The 15,233-nt window shown below is 34.3% G+C and overlaps 1 protein-coding gene and 1 long non-coding RNA gene across 2 annotated transcripts in view; one reads left to right on the forward strand and one right to left on the reverse strand.

The window, feature by feature from the left end:
• The window catches only part of GNAT3 (G protein subunit alpha transducin 3), a 64,185-nt gene that overhangs the window by 29,027 nt on the left and 19,925 nt on the right, over positions 1-15,233 (reverse strand). Inside the window, exons 2-3 of the mRNA XM_043588698.1 lie at positions 10,269-10,311; positions 4,327-4,468 (exon numbers count right to left, since the gene is read on the reverse strand). Coding sequence (XP_043444633.1) covers positions 4,327-4,468; positions 10,269-10,311 — 185 coding nt within the window. The remainder of the gene's footprint in view (positions 1-4,326; positions 4,469-10,268; positions 10,312-15,233) is intronic.
• Positions 3,259-15,233, forward strand: part of LOC122487818 — an 88,610-nt gene continuing 76,635 nt past the window's right edge. The window contains exons 1-2 of the long non-coding RNA XR_006298481.1: positions 3,259-3,431; positions 3,543-3,635. This is a non-coding gene — a long non-coding RNA (uncharacterized LOC122487818). The remainder of the gene's footprint in view (positions 3,432-3,542; positions 3,636-15,233) is intronic.

Genomic DNA, 15,233 nt, shown 5'->3' on the forward strand with positions numbered 1-15,233 from the left:
CTCACATTTTTCAAATAGCTCTGAAGAGGTTTGAGTGGCATCCTGAAGAAATTTTATTTCCTTGTGATATATTTGGAAAAGCTTGGGAACTATGATGGTTCTGGAATGGCTCATTCTCTCAAGTTTGCATAGCTCTGGAACTATGTTGCAAAGAAAGAAAAATATATACTGTCTCTACAAGTTACCCAGAATTTCTTCATAAATGTTAGGGACCTCAGGTGTTCCTAGAGTCTTGTGGAACTCATTCTAAACCCTTGAGTCATATTTCCAAAGATTGCAGAAAAAAATATATCAAGGAAAGAAGAGATATCACAACCTTATCATCTTGGGAATATACATATATATATATATATATATATATATATATATATATATGCACATATGTATTTTAAACTTAGTTGATCACAGAACTTTATCCTGGAAAATTCTGAGAAATCACTGTTCTTTGGTTCATATTATAGGGTTCACTTTGTAGGATACTATCTCACAGATGGTCACAATACCCAAATCATGAGATAAAGTACTAAAACATTCAACATTCATTTAATGTTGGTCTAGAGGATGTTCTAGATGCTCTAAAATGGAATATGATAATATTCAGAGAGAACAAGTAGAAATTTACTAAATGCCTGTATTAGTCCCCTTCTTGTTTCTTCAGCTTTACCCTTTATAAGTTCTATGTTTATGAAATTAGTCTGTCAAATATTAATATAAGTAAAAATGAGCCCTCTCTTAGATGCATTCCCCTTCAGCTTCAGATACTATTTCTCTTTATATTCTTCAGCTATAGTTGCTAAAATGTCTTTAAACTGTTCCCATATCTTCTTCTCATGTCTCAACATACTTCATTGGATTCTGCATCCACAACTTTTCTAAAACCTGTCCTCATGACACCCCCAGTGATCTTGGTATTATTAAATCCTGTAGGTTTTATTTTTTATTATTTTTTAAATGTTTGTTTAATTCTGAGAGAGACAGTGCATGAGTGGGGAAAGGGCAGAGAGAGAAGGAGACACTGAATCTAAAGCAGTCTCCAGGCTCTGAACTGTAAGCACAGAGCCTGTTGCAGGGCTTGCTTGAACTCACGAACCATAAGCTCATGACCTAAGCCGAAGTCTGACACTTAACCAACCGAGCCACCCAGGTGCCCCTGTAGGTTTTAAATATACTTCTTTTTGACCTCAAGATCTTTCAGCTTAGATAAGTACCCTTTGGAATATTGAATTCTGTGACTCCATATAACTTGGTTTTCCTCTTACTATCCAGCCATCTCTTTCTTTTCCTCTCAATGGAAACTTTCTTATTCCTCTCAAATGACCAGAAAATGTTAGTTTTTCAACACGGGCATCTAAGTCACTACTCTTCTTTACACCCTTATCTTCTCAGTCGAAGCATTTGAACTTTTCCATCCTACCCATTTCCTTAATATAAATTATATGCCATAGTATAATGCCAATGATACTGAGATTTAGATCTCTCATCAAATTATCTCCTTTGAACTTTAAATGCACATTTTAACCACTTACACATGTGGACATGTTACAGAACTTATAAACTCAACATTTCTTAAGAGAAACTTTATTATTATTATTAATTTATTATTCCCCATCCCCACTGGTGATAGTACTTCCTTTCTTGGTAATTCTTTCCACAAATGAGGATTTAGCTCCCCATTGAGCTGTACTGCCCTTTTGCAATAGCTGATGCTTTGCAATTACTTGTTCAGCATCAGTCTTCCCTCTCTTTAGGGCAAATACGATTTCCATTTCATTTACTGCTGATTCCTCAGTATATTCCCAGTGTCCAGTCCAGTGTCTGCTGTATAAATAAAGTTTAATGAAATACAATTTTTTTCAAATGATGTTGGATGTGTAGACTTCAATACATAAATTTTAATGAGCTTTTATTCAAAGTGATTATCAGAGAGCAAATACTCAATATTTACTAGGATCTTACAATATTTGGGGGGGGGGGTTGTTTATTTATTTTGAAAGAGAATGAGAAGGGGAGGAGGGGGCAACAAGCAGGGGAGGGACAACCCCAGCAGGCTCCCCACAGTCAGTACAGAGCTTGATGTGGGGCTTGACCTCACGAACTGTGAGATCATGACCTGAGCTGAAATCAAGAGCCAGACACTTCACTGACTGAGCCACACAGTTGCCCCACAAGATTTTGTTTTTAAGTGGATTTCCTATATTTCTGTTTCCTTCTGTAATAGTCTTTGAAACTCAGTGAAAAAAACACTAACATTTCATGGATGAAGAAACCAAAATGTACAAAGATTAAGTAACTTGTCCAAATTTACAGAGCTATAATCAATAAAGCTCATGGAAACTTTTTTTAGGGTTCCTTCTCTCTCCGAATGGTAATCTGCATGATGTATGAATGATAATATAAAAATATAGAAATTATATAAATATACAGCTAAATTGAAAGCCATAGGACAACAGAACTCTGAAAGCCACACATAGATGAGATGCTTAGCAATTAATCTGTTAAAAAGTTTAAGGCAGGTATAGAGTATATTGATCTTAAAATCAAATACTGTAGAATTGTCACCAAAATGACTGTAGTTTTCAACAATTGAAATCAAAATTTGAGTTATGTAGTATCTGCCAGCTGTGATGTTTGACACTTGAGGACAAAGGTCCTCCTGAGAAGTCATGTCGGTTGTTCAGTGCTGCATAAATCACTCTGTGTTTACCATTTAATGTACGCTTTGAATAAATTACATTCTTTTTAATTCTCAGCCTACTGGCAGCAATCTACAGAGTCTATTATTTTTACTCCACCTGCGTGCAAGGTCATTAAGACTCTAACCAGTTGCAGATTAGCAATCACTTCTGACCATTAACAGTATTTTTGCAAAAATCCTTGCATAGGCAAAGCACTCTAATGGAAGCCAGAAGAAGTGGGTTTTGCCCCCAAACATTAGCTATACAATGCTGGCCACATTGCTCATCCTCTTTGACCCTGATTTTTCACATCTTTAAATATGAGACTTATGTCAGGTTGCTTCTGAAGGGCTAATTTAAAGTCTCAGATTCTTAGGAACAGCCAGCGTCAGAGCTGTAAGCAAACTACCCTTACATTAAAAAAAAAAAAAAAAAAAGGATCATCAACTCATGGAATGGTAAAGAATGCAAAGATATTGGAGTTGAGTTCCTCCTGCAAGTTCCTCTTTTACATGTGAGAAGGAAACTGTAACTTAAAGAAGTAGGTGACTTACTGGAGCCAAGTTTGAGGAAAGCTAAAAATGGAAGGAGAGCCTAGCGGAACTCCTGACTCTGTCTTACAAATGATCTGCCCTAAGAATATACTTAGCATTTCTGTGCTCTTTGTTGGAAAATAGCAGAACAAGAAGAGGATTTACCATTTCCTTTAAAATTAACAGCATGAAAGTATTTTTCTTTTCATCCTGGCTTCCAATGGTAATTTACATGGTCGAACCCTAAACTCCAAGAGGAGTATAGGGAGAGGAAAGTACAAATGTCACATTCTTCTCTATACTTAAAATGCTGTTCTTCTCTTTTTTATTGTAGTATAACAAGGTATCTAAGAGTTGCACTGGCAACAGTTCAGTTGATATCTTCTGGAGGCAACCAGCTGCTCTTGGACGGGACACGTAAAAATAAGTGAGTTTTTCCTGTTGATTGTACACTATTACTCCTCTTTTGGGTGTGGGTAATTACTGTTCTTTGGAGAATACTATATAGTTATAGAATTATATTACAAAATATAAAATAGAATGAAATGAAACTATTTAGATGCTACCTTATAAACATAACTCTGTCTATCTGAGTATATTTATTATAGAGCTTACTTAATCACACACTTTGAATTCCTTTTTAAAAAATTGACATTATAAAATAAAAATTTCCCTGCCCCACATTGCCTTTGTAATTATTGAACAATAATGAAAATTGTAATTTTTAGTAATGTTATTACTAAAAGTCTGCATGAAATGACTCATAATTCAACTTGGGAAATAAATGTAGAGATATTGTAGTTTGATTTTATGGAATAAATTCTTTTATATTTAGGAAACATAACCAATATTTTTCTCTAATACAGTATATTATTTGATATTAGATTTGATTCCTAGGAAACCAGTTAATATTGAATAAGATTATAGCACACAGTCAAAAAGAAAAGTTTCATGTAAAGAAAAAAAAGAAATCTCACACTAAACAGAATTAAAGTTTCCAAATTTCATAATTCATATTCTTAAATTTTTGGTGTAGATTAATACTAGAAATTTAGTTCTACCATTTTATGGCTCAAACCCCATTGTAGGACTGCAACGGTCATTATTTGCATACTTACTGCACTTCTGGGATTCACATAATCAATCCCAAGGGTAGTCATGGCTTTCACAATAGCTAGGATGGATTGCAATATGTTACTGTAAATTACTGCTTTGAACTCCATGCATTCTTGCTCACTGTAACCGTTCTTATGGATGATCCTACAATTTAAACATGAAGAGCTTTTGTGAGTTGAGCAATTGATATTTTTTATAATATTAAAACACATCAATAATAATTTTCTTGAATAAAATTACAGTATATATTTGTTACAAAAATATTGTCCATATGTGTATGTTAAATCTGAACAGTTTTATGACTATGGATTTTTATTATCATTGGGGTCTAATGCACTATTTTTTGAGCTCCCCATGCCAAATATAAAGAGGAATTAAAATTTACTCTAGATAAACCACTATTTAAAATTGGTAAATCATGAGCATGTTACTTAGAACACTTGTTTATTTTCAAAAGAAAAATTTCCAGATTCCCAGGACAAAGATACAGAGTTCTCAAATTAGTCTTTATAACATGATGTCTAGAGGAAGTGAAGTACTTTAGTAGAACATTCATTTCTTTTCCTATCACTTAAGACACACTGGAAAATAGGAGTGCCTGTTTTCTATTCATAGCATTAACAAAGGCATCTTTTTTTTTTTTTTAATGTAGGTAATTACCTGCTGCTAAATTCCTTATTTTTCCATCTGTGTACGTGCCATTAGCTCTCATAGTGGAAATGCTCAGACATTTATTTGGCTGAACTCTTCTTTTCCTTCCACTTATTCAATCAGAACTCAGTTTTACTTATCCTTTTGGAATAATAGATTAAAATAGATTTACCTTCTAAGAGCTAAAATCTCTGCACATGCTTATTACTTTATTGTCTATTGTATAATATGTTCTTGTTCCTTTCTAGGTTTGTTTGTTTTTTGTTTGTTTTTGAAGTGTCTTACATTCATTAGCCATCATTTTGGATGTCATATTATGAAGGATTTGTGTTTTATCTATACACAGAGAGACGTTAGCATGAGGAGGAAAAGAACACTAAGGCCCTTAAAGATATTAAAACCTTCAAATATAACAATTTCTGAAGTGAAAAGAGTAGAGGCAGAACCTATATCCATTATTTGTTGTTTTTAATGTTTGATTGCCAATAATTGCTGTGTTTCTATTTTCAACATGGCCATGTTTATCTTGCTATATTAAACAAACAACTTTAATAAGTAAAAAAGTAGGCCACTAAAGGTTGTGGAAAACATGCAGTAAAATGTCTTTATAGATAGCTCAAGAATAAGTTCATTAAAGAAATCTCAGTTCTTTGTCAAAAAAGTGAAATTGGAAAATTATTTAATCATTAAATTAAAATGGCAGTTAGGTTTTTCTTTCTGGAATAAGTTCTGATTCCTATCCTTTCATCACAGGATAAGGAAACATCACAAAGAAAAATGGTAAATGTATACTTTAAAAAATCCAGCTGTAGTGGGACTTTAAGTAACACTGTTTTTCCAGGGAATGCACAAATACATTTCTGTGACATAGAGCTTTCTATCTGCCAGTTGATTCCTAAACCTGTTCAAATTAGCGAGCTTCTACTGGAAATTTTCTGTAATATACTGCATTGTGTACTGAAAAGAATTAATGAATGACACTTTCTCTCCTCCCCCAAAACATATAGACTAGAGCTCCACTGTCTAATATAGTAGCTACTAGACATTATTTAAAAGTAAATTAATTCTGGGGCACCTGGGTGGCTCAGTTGGTTGAGCGTCTGACTTCGGCTTAGGTCATGATCTCACAGCTCGTGGGTTCGAACACCGTGTCTTGCTCTGTGCTGACAGCTCAGAGCCTGGAGCCTACTTCTGATTCTGTGTCTCCCTCTATCTCTTCCCCTAACCCATTAGCATTCCGTCTCTGTCTCTCTCAAAAATAAATAAAAACAGGGGCGCCTGGGTGGCTCAGTCGGTTAAGCATCCGACTTCGGCTCAGGTCATGATCTCGCAGTTTGTGAGTTCAAGCCCTGCATCGGGCTCTGTGCTGACAGCTCAGAGCCTGGAGCCTGTTGCAGATTCTGTGTCCCCCTCTCTCTCTCTGACCCTCCCCTGTTCATGCTCTGTCTCTCTCTGTCTCAAAAATAAATAAATGTTAAAAAAAATAATAAATAAAAAAATAAAAACATTAAGTAAAAACATTAAAAAAATAAGAGTAAATTAATTCCTCCTTTACACTAGCCAAATTTCAAATGCTTAATAGCCACATGTGACTAGGAGCTTCCATATTGGAAAATGCAGATAGAATCTTCCTGTCATCACAGAAAGTTCTATTGGAGAGTACTGGATTATATAGGAAGGTAGGGCATAAAATTTCACTTTTGTACAGTGTGAGAGTGTATTACAACAATGTCTGAATGTGGTACAATAAACTAGAAAAGAAGAAGCGATAGACTTTATTGGGAGGAAGTCTAAGAGACTGGGGGGAGACTGCCTGGGGCGGTGATTGATGATCGGTTCATTATTCAAGGAGGAGTAGTTATTTCCAGATAGCGAAAAGGAAGAACATTCTAGGAAGAACAATCAGTACGACCGAACAGATGGCTACAATTACCAAACTTTCAGTGTGTGCCAAGCACTGTTTTAAGTGCTTTATATGTCTTCTCATTTCTTGCAATAAGTAGTTTAAGGTAGGTAAAATTATTACATACATTTTACAGGAAAGAAATGTAGGCATAGATAAATGAACCACCACCCCTAACTTAGTACATGGTACAGTTGAGCAATAAACGCAGTCTGATTTTGGAGCCCCTGATCTTAGCTGCTAAGCTGTGTGCCTTCTGTCACACATTAGTCCAAAGCATTATGTAAGTTCAGCATCTGATGTAGAAAGCATGAAGGGGGAGGGAAGTCATAGGACATAGGACATCAGAATGAAGAGGTAGATAAGAGCTAGATTCTGAAGTGTCTTATGTATCATGCCAAGCAGTTTGATCTTGATAGTTTGTGAACAGTACGATTCAGGAAAGACATACACTCTTTTTAAAAAGCGATCAGTTGGTGTTACTGTGGATACTGCAGTGGAGGAAAGAAGAGGGAGGTAGAAAGTTCTTAGCAGGATATTGCATTGATCCACTTCAGAAATGTGAGGCTTTTAAACTAAGGCAGTGACAACAGGGATAGATAACACCCTTGAAGATGTAACTTGTGTAGATGTGACAAAACTTGGTGAGAAGGTGAGCGTCTTCATATCTACACCCAGATTTATTGCTTTAGAGGCTGCCGCTGCTGCTGCTGTTGCTGCTATAATTAAATGTAGGGAAACAGGCCAGATGGAGAGATAAGTTAGTGTTGTTTTTTTGAACTGGACCTATCCACAGAATATGGACGTAGATATACCTGCTTCCCTAGTTTAGACAAAGTGAATTTGAAAGAAATATTCTAGGACAGTGTGGGACAGATAATAGCAAAAATCACTGGACCTTAGCAGTTTTCATCTGAAGGTATAGAGTAAGCAGAGAAGGGGACCTAGTACATTAGAGGCACCAGCAGTTAAGATGTAGTCAAAGAATCTGGGAGTAAAGCAGGTGGTTAGGAGGTAAACTGGGAAAGAGTTATTTTAGAAGCCAGAGTAAAGTTTGAGAAGAGAAAAGCCCAGTGCAGTCAAACAATTAAAATAAGGACTCATGGGCATTCCATACAACGTGGTAATTGGGAAATAATAATTGACATTTATAGGGGCAATTTTTTTTGGCATGCTGGAGGCAGGCATGATGGAAATGGTTTAAGAGTAAATGGAAGGTGGAAGAGTGAAGAGAGCTAATGTTGACTATTCCTTATAGAGTCTGCTGAGGAAAGGAGGAAAAAGTAGCATCAGGAGACTCTGTTAATAATAGAAGCAATATTTGCTCATCGTAGAAAATGTGAAAAACCCAGCAGTGTTCAAAATGAAGGTTCAGTTTAACTTTAAATCCCAGTATTGAGAAGCAAATAGCTTTGAACATTGGAATATTTTCTTCCATTTAAAAAAATTATCTATTTTGTTATAGTTGAGGTAAAGATGTTTATGGAATCTTGTATCTTTGTGGTGCAGTGAATATAAGTATTTTCTGCTATTAAAACTTTCTCATTTGCATACAACTTGTAAATGGGTGTAAAATATTACAGTTGAAAAGTGGATAGTCCCATACTTTCACAATCCATTTCCCTATGTTTTATTTTAATTTAGAGTATTTTGTTTTACCTCACATATCATTATTTTAAATAAGACTAGTCCAAATCTCTCAGTGCGTAACTGTTCATATTTTCATGTTTATATTATTTTATTTTTGTACTTTTAAAAATTTAAATTATTTTATTAAAATTCTCAGAAATATAATTATTATTTTCCCAGGTTGCAGTGTAGATTGCAAGACTTATTTCTATAAATCTGCTTTAACAAATAATTTTACAAGTAGTAATGAAAAATATTAACTTGTCAAACCTCACCCTTATTGAGTAATATTATTTAAAATTATTGTTTGCTAATTTACTAAGATGAAGCATAGCTCATTATAGATGTAAACAGACATTAATTTTGTCTTTGTGAATTGTCTGTTCATAGTGTCTTACCATTTGTATTTATTGGGCAGCTTATTTTTTTTCTTACCAATCTATATTTTCTTACCAATCTATATATTATATATCTCTCTATATATCTATATTTATATCTATATGTACATATTATTATAGTCAGTTATCTATTATATTTATTATAGATTTTTTGCTAGTTTTCTATTTTTGTTTAATTTTATTTATGGTTTAATACATTTAAAAGGTTTAATTTTTAGATAGCCAAATAATTGATTATTTCTTGTTTTACTGCATTTAACTTCACAGAGAATGGACAGGTAAAAAGGATAGGGGGAACTCAAGCATGATTTTAACCAGAAATAAAATAACAGGTGAATTCAGTGGTAGTGTGACAGGGCGTGCCAGATGATTTGGGATGCAAGGATGGAACTGAGAACACAAAAGCAGTACAAGCACTGGTCAGGATAGAGGCGTGTCCTGTTCTTCAAAGATGGGAGAAAAGGTAAAAAAAAATTGGTTTCAAGTACAGGTATCAGGGAATTTGAAAAGTGGGACTTATATAATTGCTGATATGGAACTTACATGACATTAGTACCTAAAAAGAAAGGAAAAAAACAGTGTTTTACATTCTAAATAGATAATTGTATCATTAACTGGGATGATTTCCTCATGTGACCTATTCCAAAGAGCAAGATCCTCCAACAGGTAATTAAAAATAAGCTAAAAAAAATGATCATTTTCTCCTATAGCAATAGTTGTCTTTTAGAATTCTCCAGCAGTGACAGTCATGAGATATTACATAATCATCTCCACTTATCAATTGAAATTTTATTTGTTCAGACATTATATTCTTGGATTTTAGCACCTTTATATTTGTTGTCTCATCAAGAAATTCATGCCTACTTATTTCATTACAAAGAGGAAAGAAAAATGCAAAAAAAAAATGAAATCCATGATAGTAATAACTGTACATAAACATTTTATTCCCAGGTAGGTAAAATGCCAATTGGGTTGAAATTATAATTCCCTCCTAAATTCAAATGAATCTTTGACATATTTTGAAATGTTTATGGCTTATGCCCACCATATTGAAACCCTAGATTATACCCAGATTAATATATTTAAAACATAACTGCTTCTAGTAGGCATCTTGTTGAGAGGAAAAATTAAAAAAAAAATGGAAATGACAATATTACTCATCAGTTATGCTCTCTGGTAAAGGGTTGGAGGGAAATTTTCACAGGAATCATGACTGCTCTGCTGCTACCTGGATATATGGACCATCAATCAGATTTCAATCTGATTTCAATATTTTTCAATCAATGAAAAATATTTCTTTTAAGACTGGTCAACTACACAGACAGACATCAAATATCAAACATTTAAAATAGTGTGTACCTACTTCATTTGTTTAACAATTGTACTTTTTCCAGATTCTCCTGCTCCTGAAACAGAAAGGTGGGAGTGTTATCAATTGCTACCCCAAATCTCTATAGATAATAAAACCTGTGATTATCATTTTCTGATGAGTAAATCTTTGACAACTCTCCTATATACAGAAGGACAATCATCTCTGTCAGGTCTTGAAAGGCATTAGCTGCCTACTTTCCAGGATAGCTGAAGAAAATAAAATCCCTCTATATAGTTGTTAATCCAGATATAGGTCTGGCTCCAAGATGAAGGGTATCTTCTGAAACAAGAAACGTATACTTTCAGAAAAAAAAAGTTATTATTGAGTTTGAACATAGTTTGGAAAGTCCATATCTCCTGGGTTTGCACCCCAAGGAAAGTGGTCCCAACTTGATAGTCTCTAGATCAACTATGTATCTCTAGATATACACTCCATATTGCCTCATATATCGCATTTGATTAAGTGGCAGTAAAAAAAGAACATGAGACAATAGTCTTTTATTTCCAGAACTGTTTGAAGCTATTTTAATTGAAGAATGGGCTCTTATCTTTATCATTATGTTTACCTTGGTGCACAGGTGTTTTCTCTTTAAATAAAGTAAGTTAATAACACTAACAACACTAAGAAAACCAAAAGAGACTACAGATAACAATGATGTGGGAATATCTGAAAATGGGTTTCATGTTCCAGGGAAAGGAGCAGGGAGTGGCAATAATATAGAGAGCCAGTTGGATTTATCTGGAACATTTAATTTAGTTAATAATATACAATATACAACTTTATTTTGATATGTTCAGCAAAGATAATATAGAGGGATATAAAATTCACATAATTTTTAAAATATAAAACATGAACCTTTGATGAAAAAAATCTGTGATTGTTTCCAGCTATGTCTCAAGGCCTTTTGAGTATATTTCTTGAGTCTGCCTTGCCATTAATGGGTATTTCCTTGGGAAATGAAACTCAAGAAGTACTGACATGAAGTGACCTAGGTTTGTGGGATTGGCTCCGTCTCTGTGTGTGTTGTGCATGCACATGTGTGCACTTGTGTGTTTGAGTATGGGTGAGATATCTTTGGTAATTTCTTTAGCCCCCTAATTTCCTTGTTTTACAAACTGAGAATACTGACCTCCCAAGATTATCAGAAGAGTATAATTAAGCATGAAATTATTTGCAAACTACAATGCAAAATAAAGCATAAAGCTTGTACTTAAGAATCCAAGGATGTAAGAAATTTTGCAGTGTTTTGTAAAGAGAACAGTGTGAAGATACCCTACATGTATTAAATAAATGATTCCAAAGCAACTGGATGTTCATGTTGGAAAAGAACACTGATTCTTATATGACAACGAAGCAAAAATTAATTTGAATTGATTCATAAACATATATGTGTTTGTGTATATACTAAAACTATAAAAGTTCTGGGGCAATACGTAGATGAGAAATCTTTGCAAACTTGAAGTAGCCAAAATGTTCTTACATAAGTTTAAAAAAAAATCCCAAACAACAAAAAGTCAAAAATTGATAAATTTGACTTGATCAAAAATTTTTAAGATCTAATAGCACCATGATATCATTAATATATGGGTGTTTTATCAAGTAGGATATTACATATATATGGTTATTATATGATATATATAGTTATATTTTAAACAGGATAAATGAAATGGGACTCAGGAGTATTCAAATAAGAGTGTGTATTATAATGATGGATAATAAAAGGATGACTACCATGTTTAGATTCTAAAACGGATATGACTCTTGAGAGTGAAAATGATGAGAAAATTTGGTTAAAATCACTACAATATAGCAGTGCCTGGGTGGCTCAGTCGGTTAAGCATATGACTCTTGATTTTAGCTCTGGTCATTATCTCATGGTTCATGGGATCAAGCCCCATGTCGGGCTCTGCACTGACAGCACAGAGCCTGCTTGGGATAATCTCTCTCCCTCTCTTTCTGCCTTTCCCTTGCTCACATGCATTCATTCTCTCTCTCTCAAAAAAAAATTACTACCATATGTAGAACATATTGTATAGAGTATAAAATGGAGTATAAAAACACACTTTTTAGTGTATTTATCTATGAGTCCTGGACATGTGAAGAACGAGGTGGGGAAGGAGCAAATCAGGCAACTACTTGAACTTTGTATGTTCTGATTTCATAGACAGGAGAAAAGCAGAGTCAGCAAGAGTTGGTAAAGCCTGATACTGCAGAGTTGTTCATAAAATTTTTAGGTACAATCACCAACAAATCTTGAAAGTATTGGGAAATTAAGTATTTTATAATTGATATGAAATCATATCTTTTAGAATATATATTCAGGTTACAACTAACCCTTATCCATAGATATATATAATATTGAAATATGGTATTGATCAAAGACCTCAATTAAAATACGAAGAGTAGATTTTTAGCTTTATCTTCCTAATTTCTGTGTATCTAAGAGAGGCAAAGGGCTTGGTATATCCCTGCAGCTCCAGAAATTGGGTCACAAAACATGTTCGAAGTCTCAGTGTGCCTGTTAATTTTGGACAGATTTCAAAGTAGCACAGCTAAGGCAGTTTTAAAATGTCCCAGGAAAAATCCAAAATCAGGAAAACTCATAGACCTATGTCTCTTGCCAGCATGGTAGCCAACTGCCTTGTCTTACCTTTGTTTTTATATAAGCAAAAGGAATATGACTTTTGGTAACCCTGAATCTCAGAATTATATTTAAATTTATATCAAAGTACATATTGAACCAGAAGACCCTGACAACTCTGTTTAAAATTTCAACTTTAGGGGCGCCTGGGTGGCACAGTCGGTTAAGCGTCCGACTTCAGCCAGGTCACGATCTCGCGGTCCGTGGGTTTGAGTCCCGCGTCAGGCTCTGGGCTGATGGCTCAGAGCCTGGAGCCTGTTTCCGATTCTGTGTCTCCCTCTCTCTCTGCCCCTCCCCCGTTCATGCTCTGTCTCTCTCTGTCCCAAAAATAAATAAACGTTGAAAAAAAAATTAAAAAAAAATTTCAACTTTAATGTCACCCACTTTATTCTTCTTTCCCTACTTCACATTTTCCTAGCACTTACCTTATTCTACAGATTTACAAATTATTCACATGCTGTTTTTAATTTTTCTTTTCTGTCTTCCAACACTGAGAGGCAAACTGCACAAGGGCAGAGGTCTTTGTTTTGTTCACTGATATATCTGAAACACCTAGAACAGTGCCTAATAGTAGACTCTCCATGCAACAAATGGATTCTTTAAACTCATATTTCAAAATTTTGCCCTCTCTGTTGTATATTATATTTTTCACATTGAAACATTTCTGCCTGACTGGCACTGTTTTCTTAAGCTGTGATAAACAGATATCACTATACCCAGGTTTAATTCTACTTTACAGCAAATTTGTTTTATCTCAGGCCTATCTCAATGTATCGGGTTTCTGTAGTTCTCTGAAATACCTGCCCACCTTATATACCAAGGATATCTAGAGGAAAAGCTACAGGAAATAAAATTTCATTGCCTGGTGGTGATGTATGGATTCCTCCTCTTGGGTAAGCCTCTAGCATACTTCTTTGTGTGGTTTTATGCAAGTGTGGTCTACACCACACAGTGTAAAATTTGACAAATGCAAAATCAACCACAGCAATTGGCTAATCGTTCTTCATAGACTTTTAAAAATGTAATCAAACATGAACTGACAGATGGGGCACAGCCATCTCATTGAATAGAGATTGCTATGTCCAAGAGTAAAACCTTTGAAGATAAAATAAAAATCACATTGAAATATCACCTCACCAATTTTCAGAAGACAACTGGCTATATTATTTTGCATGGCTGAGCATTGTTTGCAATAGTTGTAAGAAAAAATCAATGAGCTTTGTACACTATCTTGGTTCGCTGGCTTCGTAAAATTTGCTATTTCATTCCAGGCTGTGAATCATTTTAAAAAAAAATTATCAAGCAAGATTATAAAAGTGTTATTGGCAGCCCGATATTGGATGTACAACTCAAAGATTTAGAAAAATGGCAGAATAATCTGCCCCCATCCCACTAGTTTGTTTTAATGGTTCTGACAACCACAGCTGGCATTACAGACCATGAAGAAGCAAGACAAAAAAAACACACAGGAGGCAAAATCCAAGGTTTCTTTTTCTAGGGATGTAATACATTCATGCAAATAAAATGCCTCGATGGAACCCCCCCCACCCAAAAAATCTATTCTTGGTAGTTTTTGTTTTAAACTCTCTAATAGTAGTTGTGGACAGTAGAAATTATAGCATCTTCGTACACAGGTCACAGATTTGGAGAATATCTCACTTTTCCAAATATTATACATAATACACACACATATATATGGAAAACATATATAAACATATATATATACATATATGTATATATATGTGTGTGTGTGTGTATATATATATATATATATATATATATATATGTACATTTTTTTGTTGTTATATGGAAAAATATAGACTTACAGGGACATGGGAGCAAAGCCAATGGGCCCAACAGAAACTCCATTGCTTGTTCATGCAGGTATATTTAGTGTTGTATTTTGTTCAATCAGAATGGAGATACTGGGGGGGAAAACTTCAGAGAAAATCTGAGACTCTTGAGAAAGAAAACTCACCTCTATTAATTTAATTGGTAATCATACTGATAACACTATGACCTTCCAGTTTCCAAAATTATTTCTGAGGCTATAGTGTATCTTATTATATATTCTTTATAGTTTAGCTGGTTATTCATGACCTTTCTTAGGTAAGCAGAATAATCACATTAAAAAACATAGTACGTAGTTTTTTTTATGAAACTTCAAATGAAATAGTATTTTCTTTGGAAGATTTTACAAAAGGTATCTGGATCATTCCTTGCTCTACGTAGTGACTTCGGTCTTCTATGAGAAGGTTCAGGATAGTTAACTACAGCATTAACAGGAAAATTCCTGAAGAGAAGTCAATCTCTCT

Source organism: Prionailurus bengalensis, chromosome A2 (genome assembly GCF_016509475.1).
Source record: "Prionailurus bengalensis isolate Pbe53 chromosome A2, Fcat_Pben_1.1_paternal_pri, whole genome shotgun sequence".
Taxonomy (NCBI): Eukaryota; Metazoa; Chordata; class Mammalia; order Carnivora; family Felidae; genus Prionailurus; species Prionailurus bengalensis.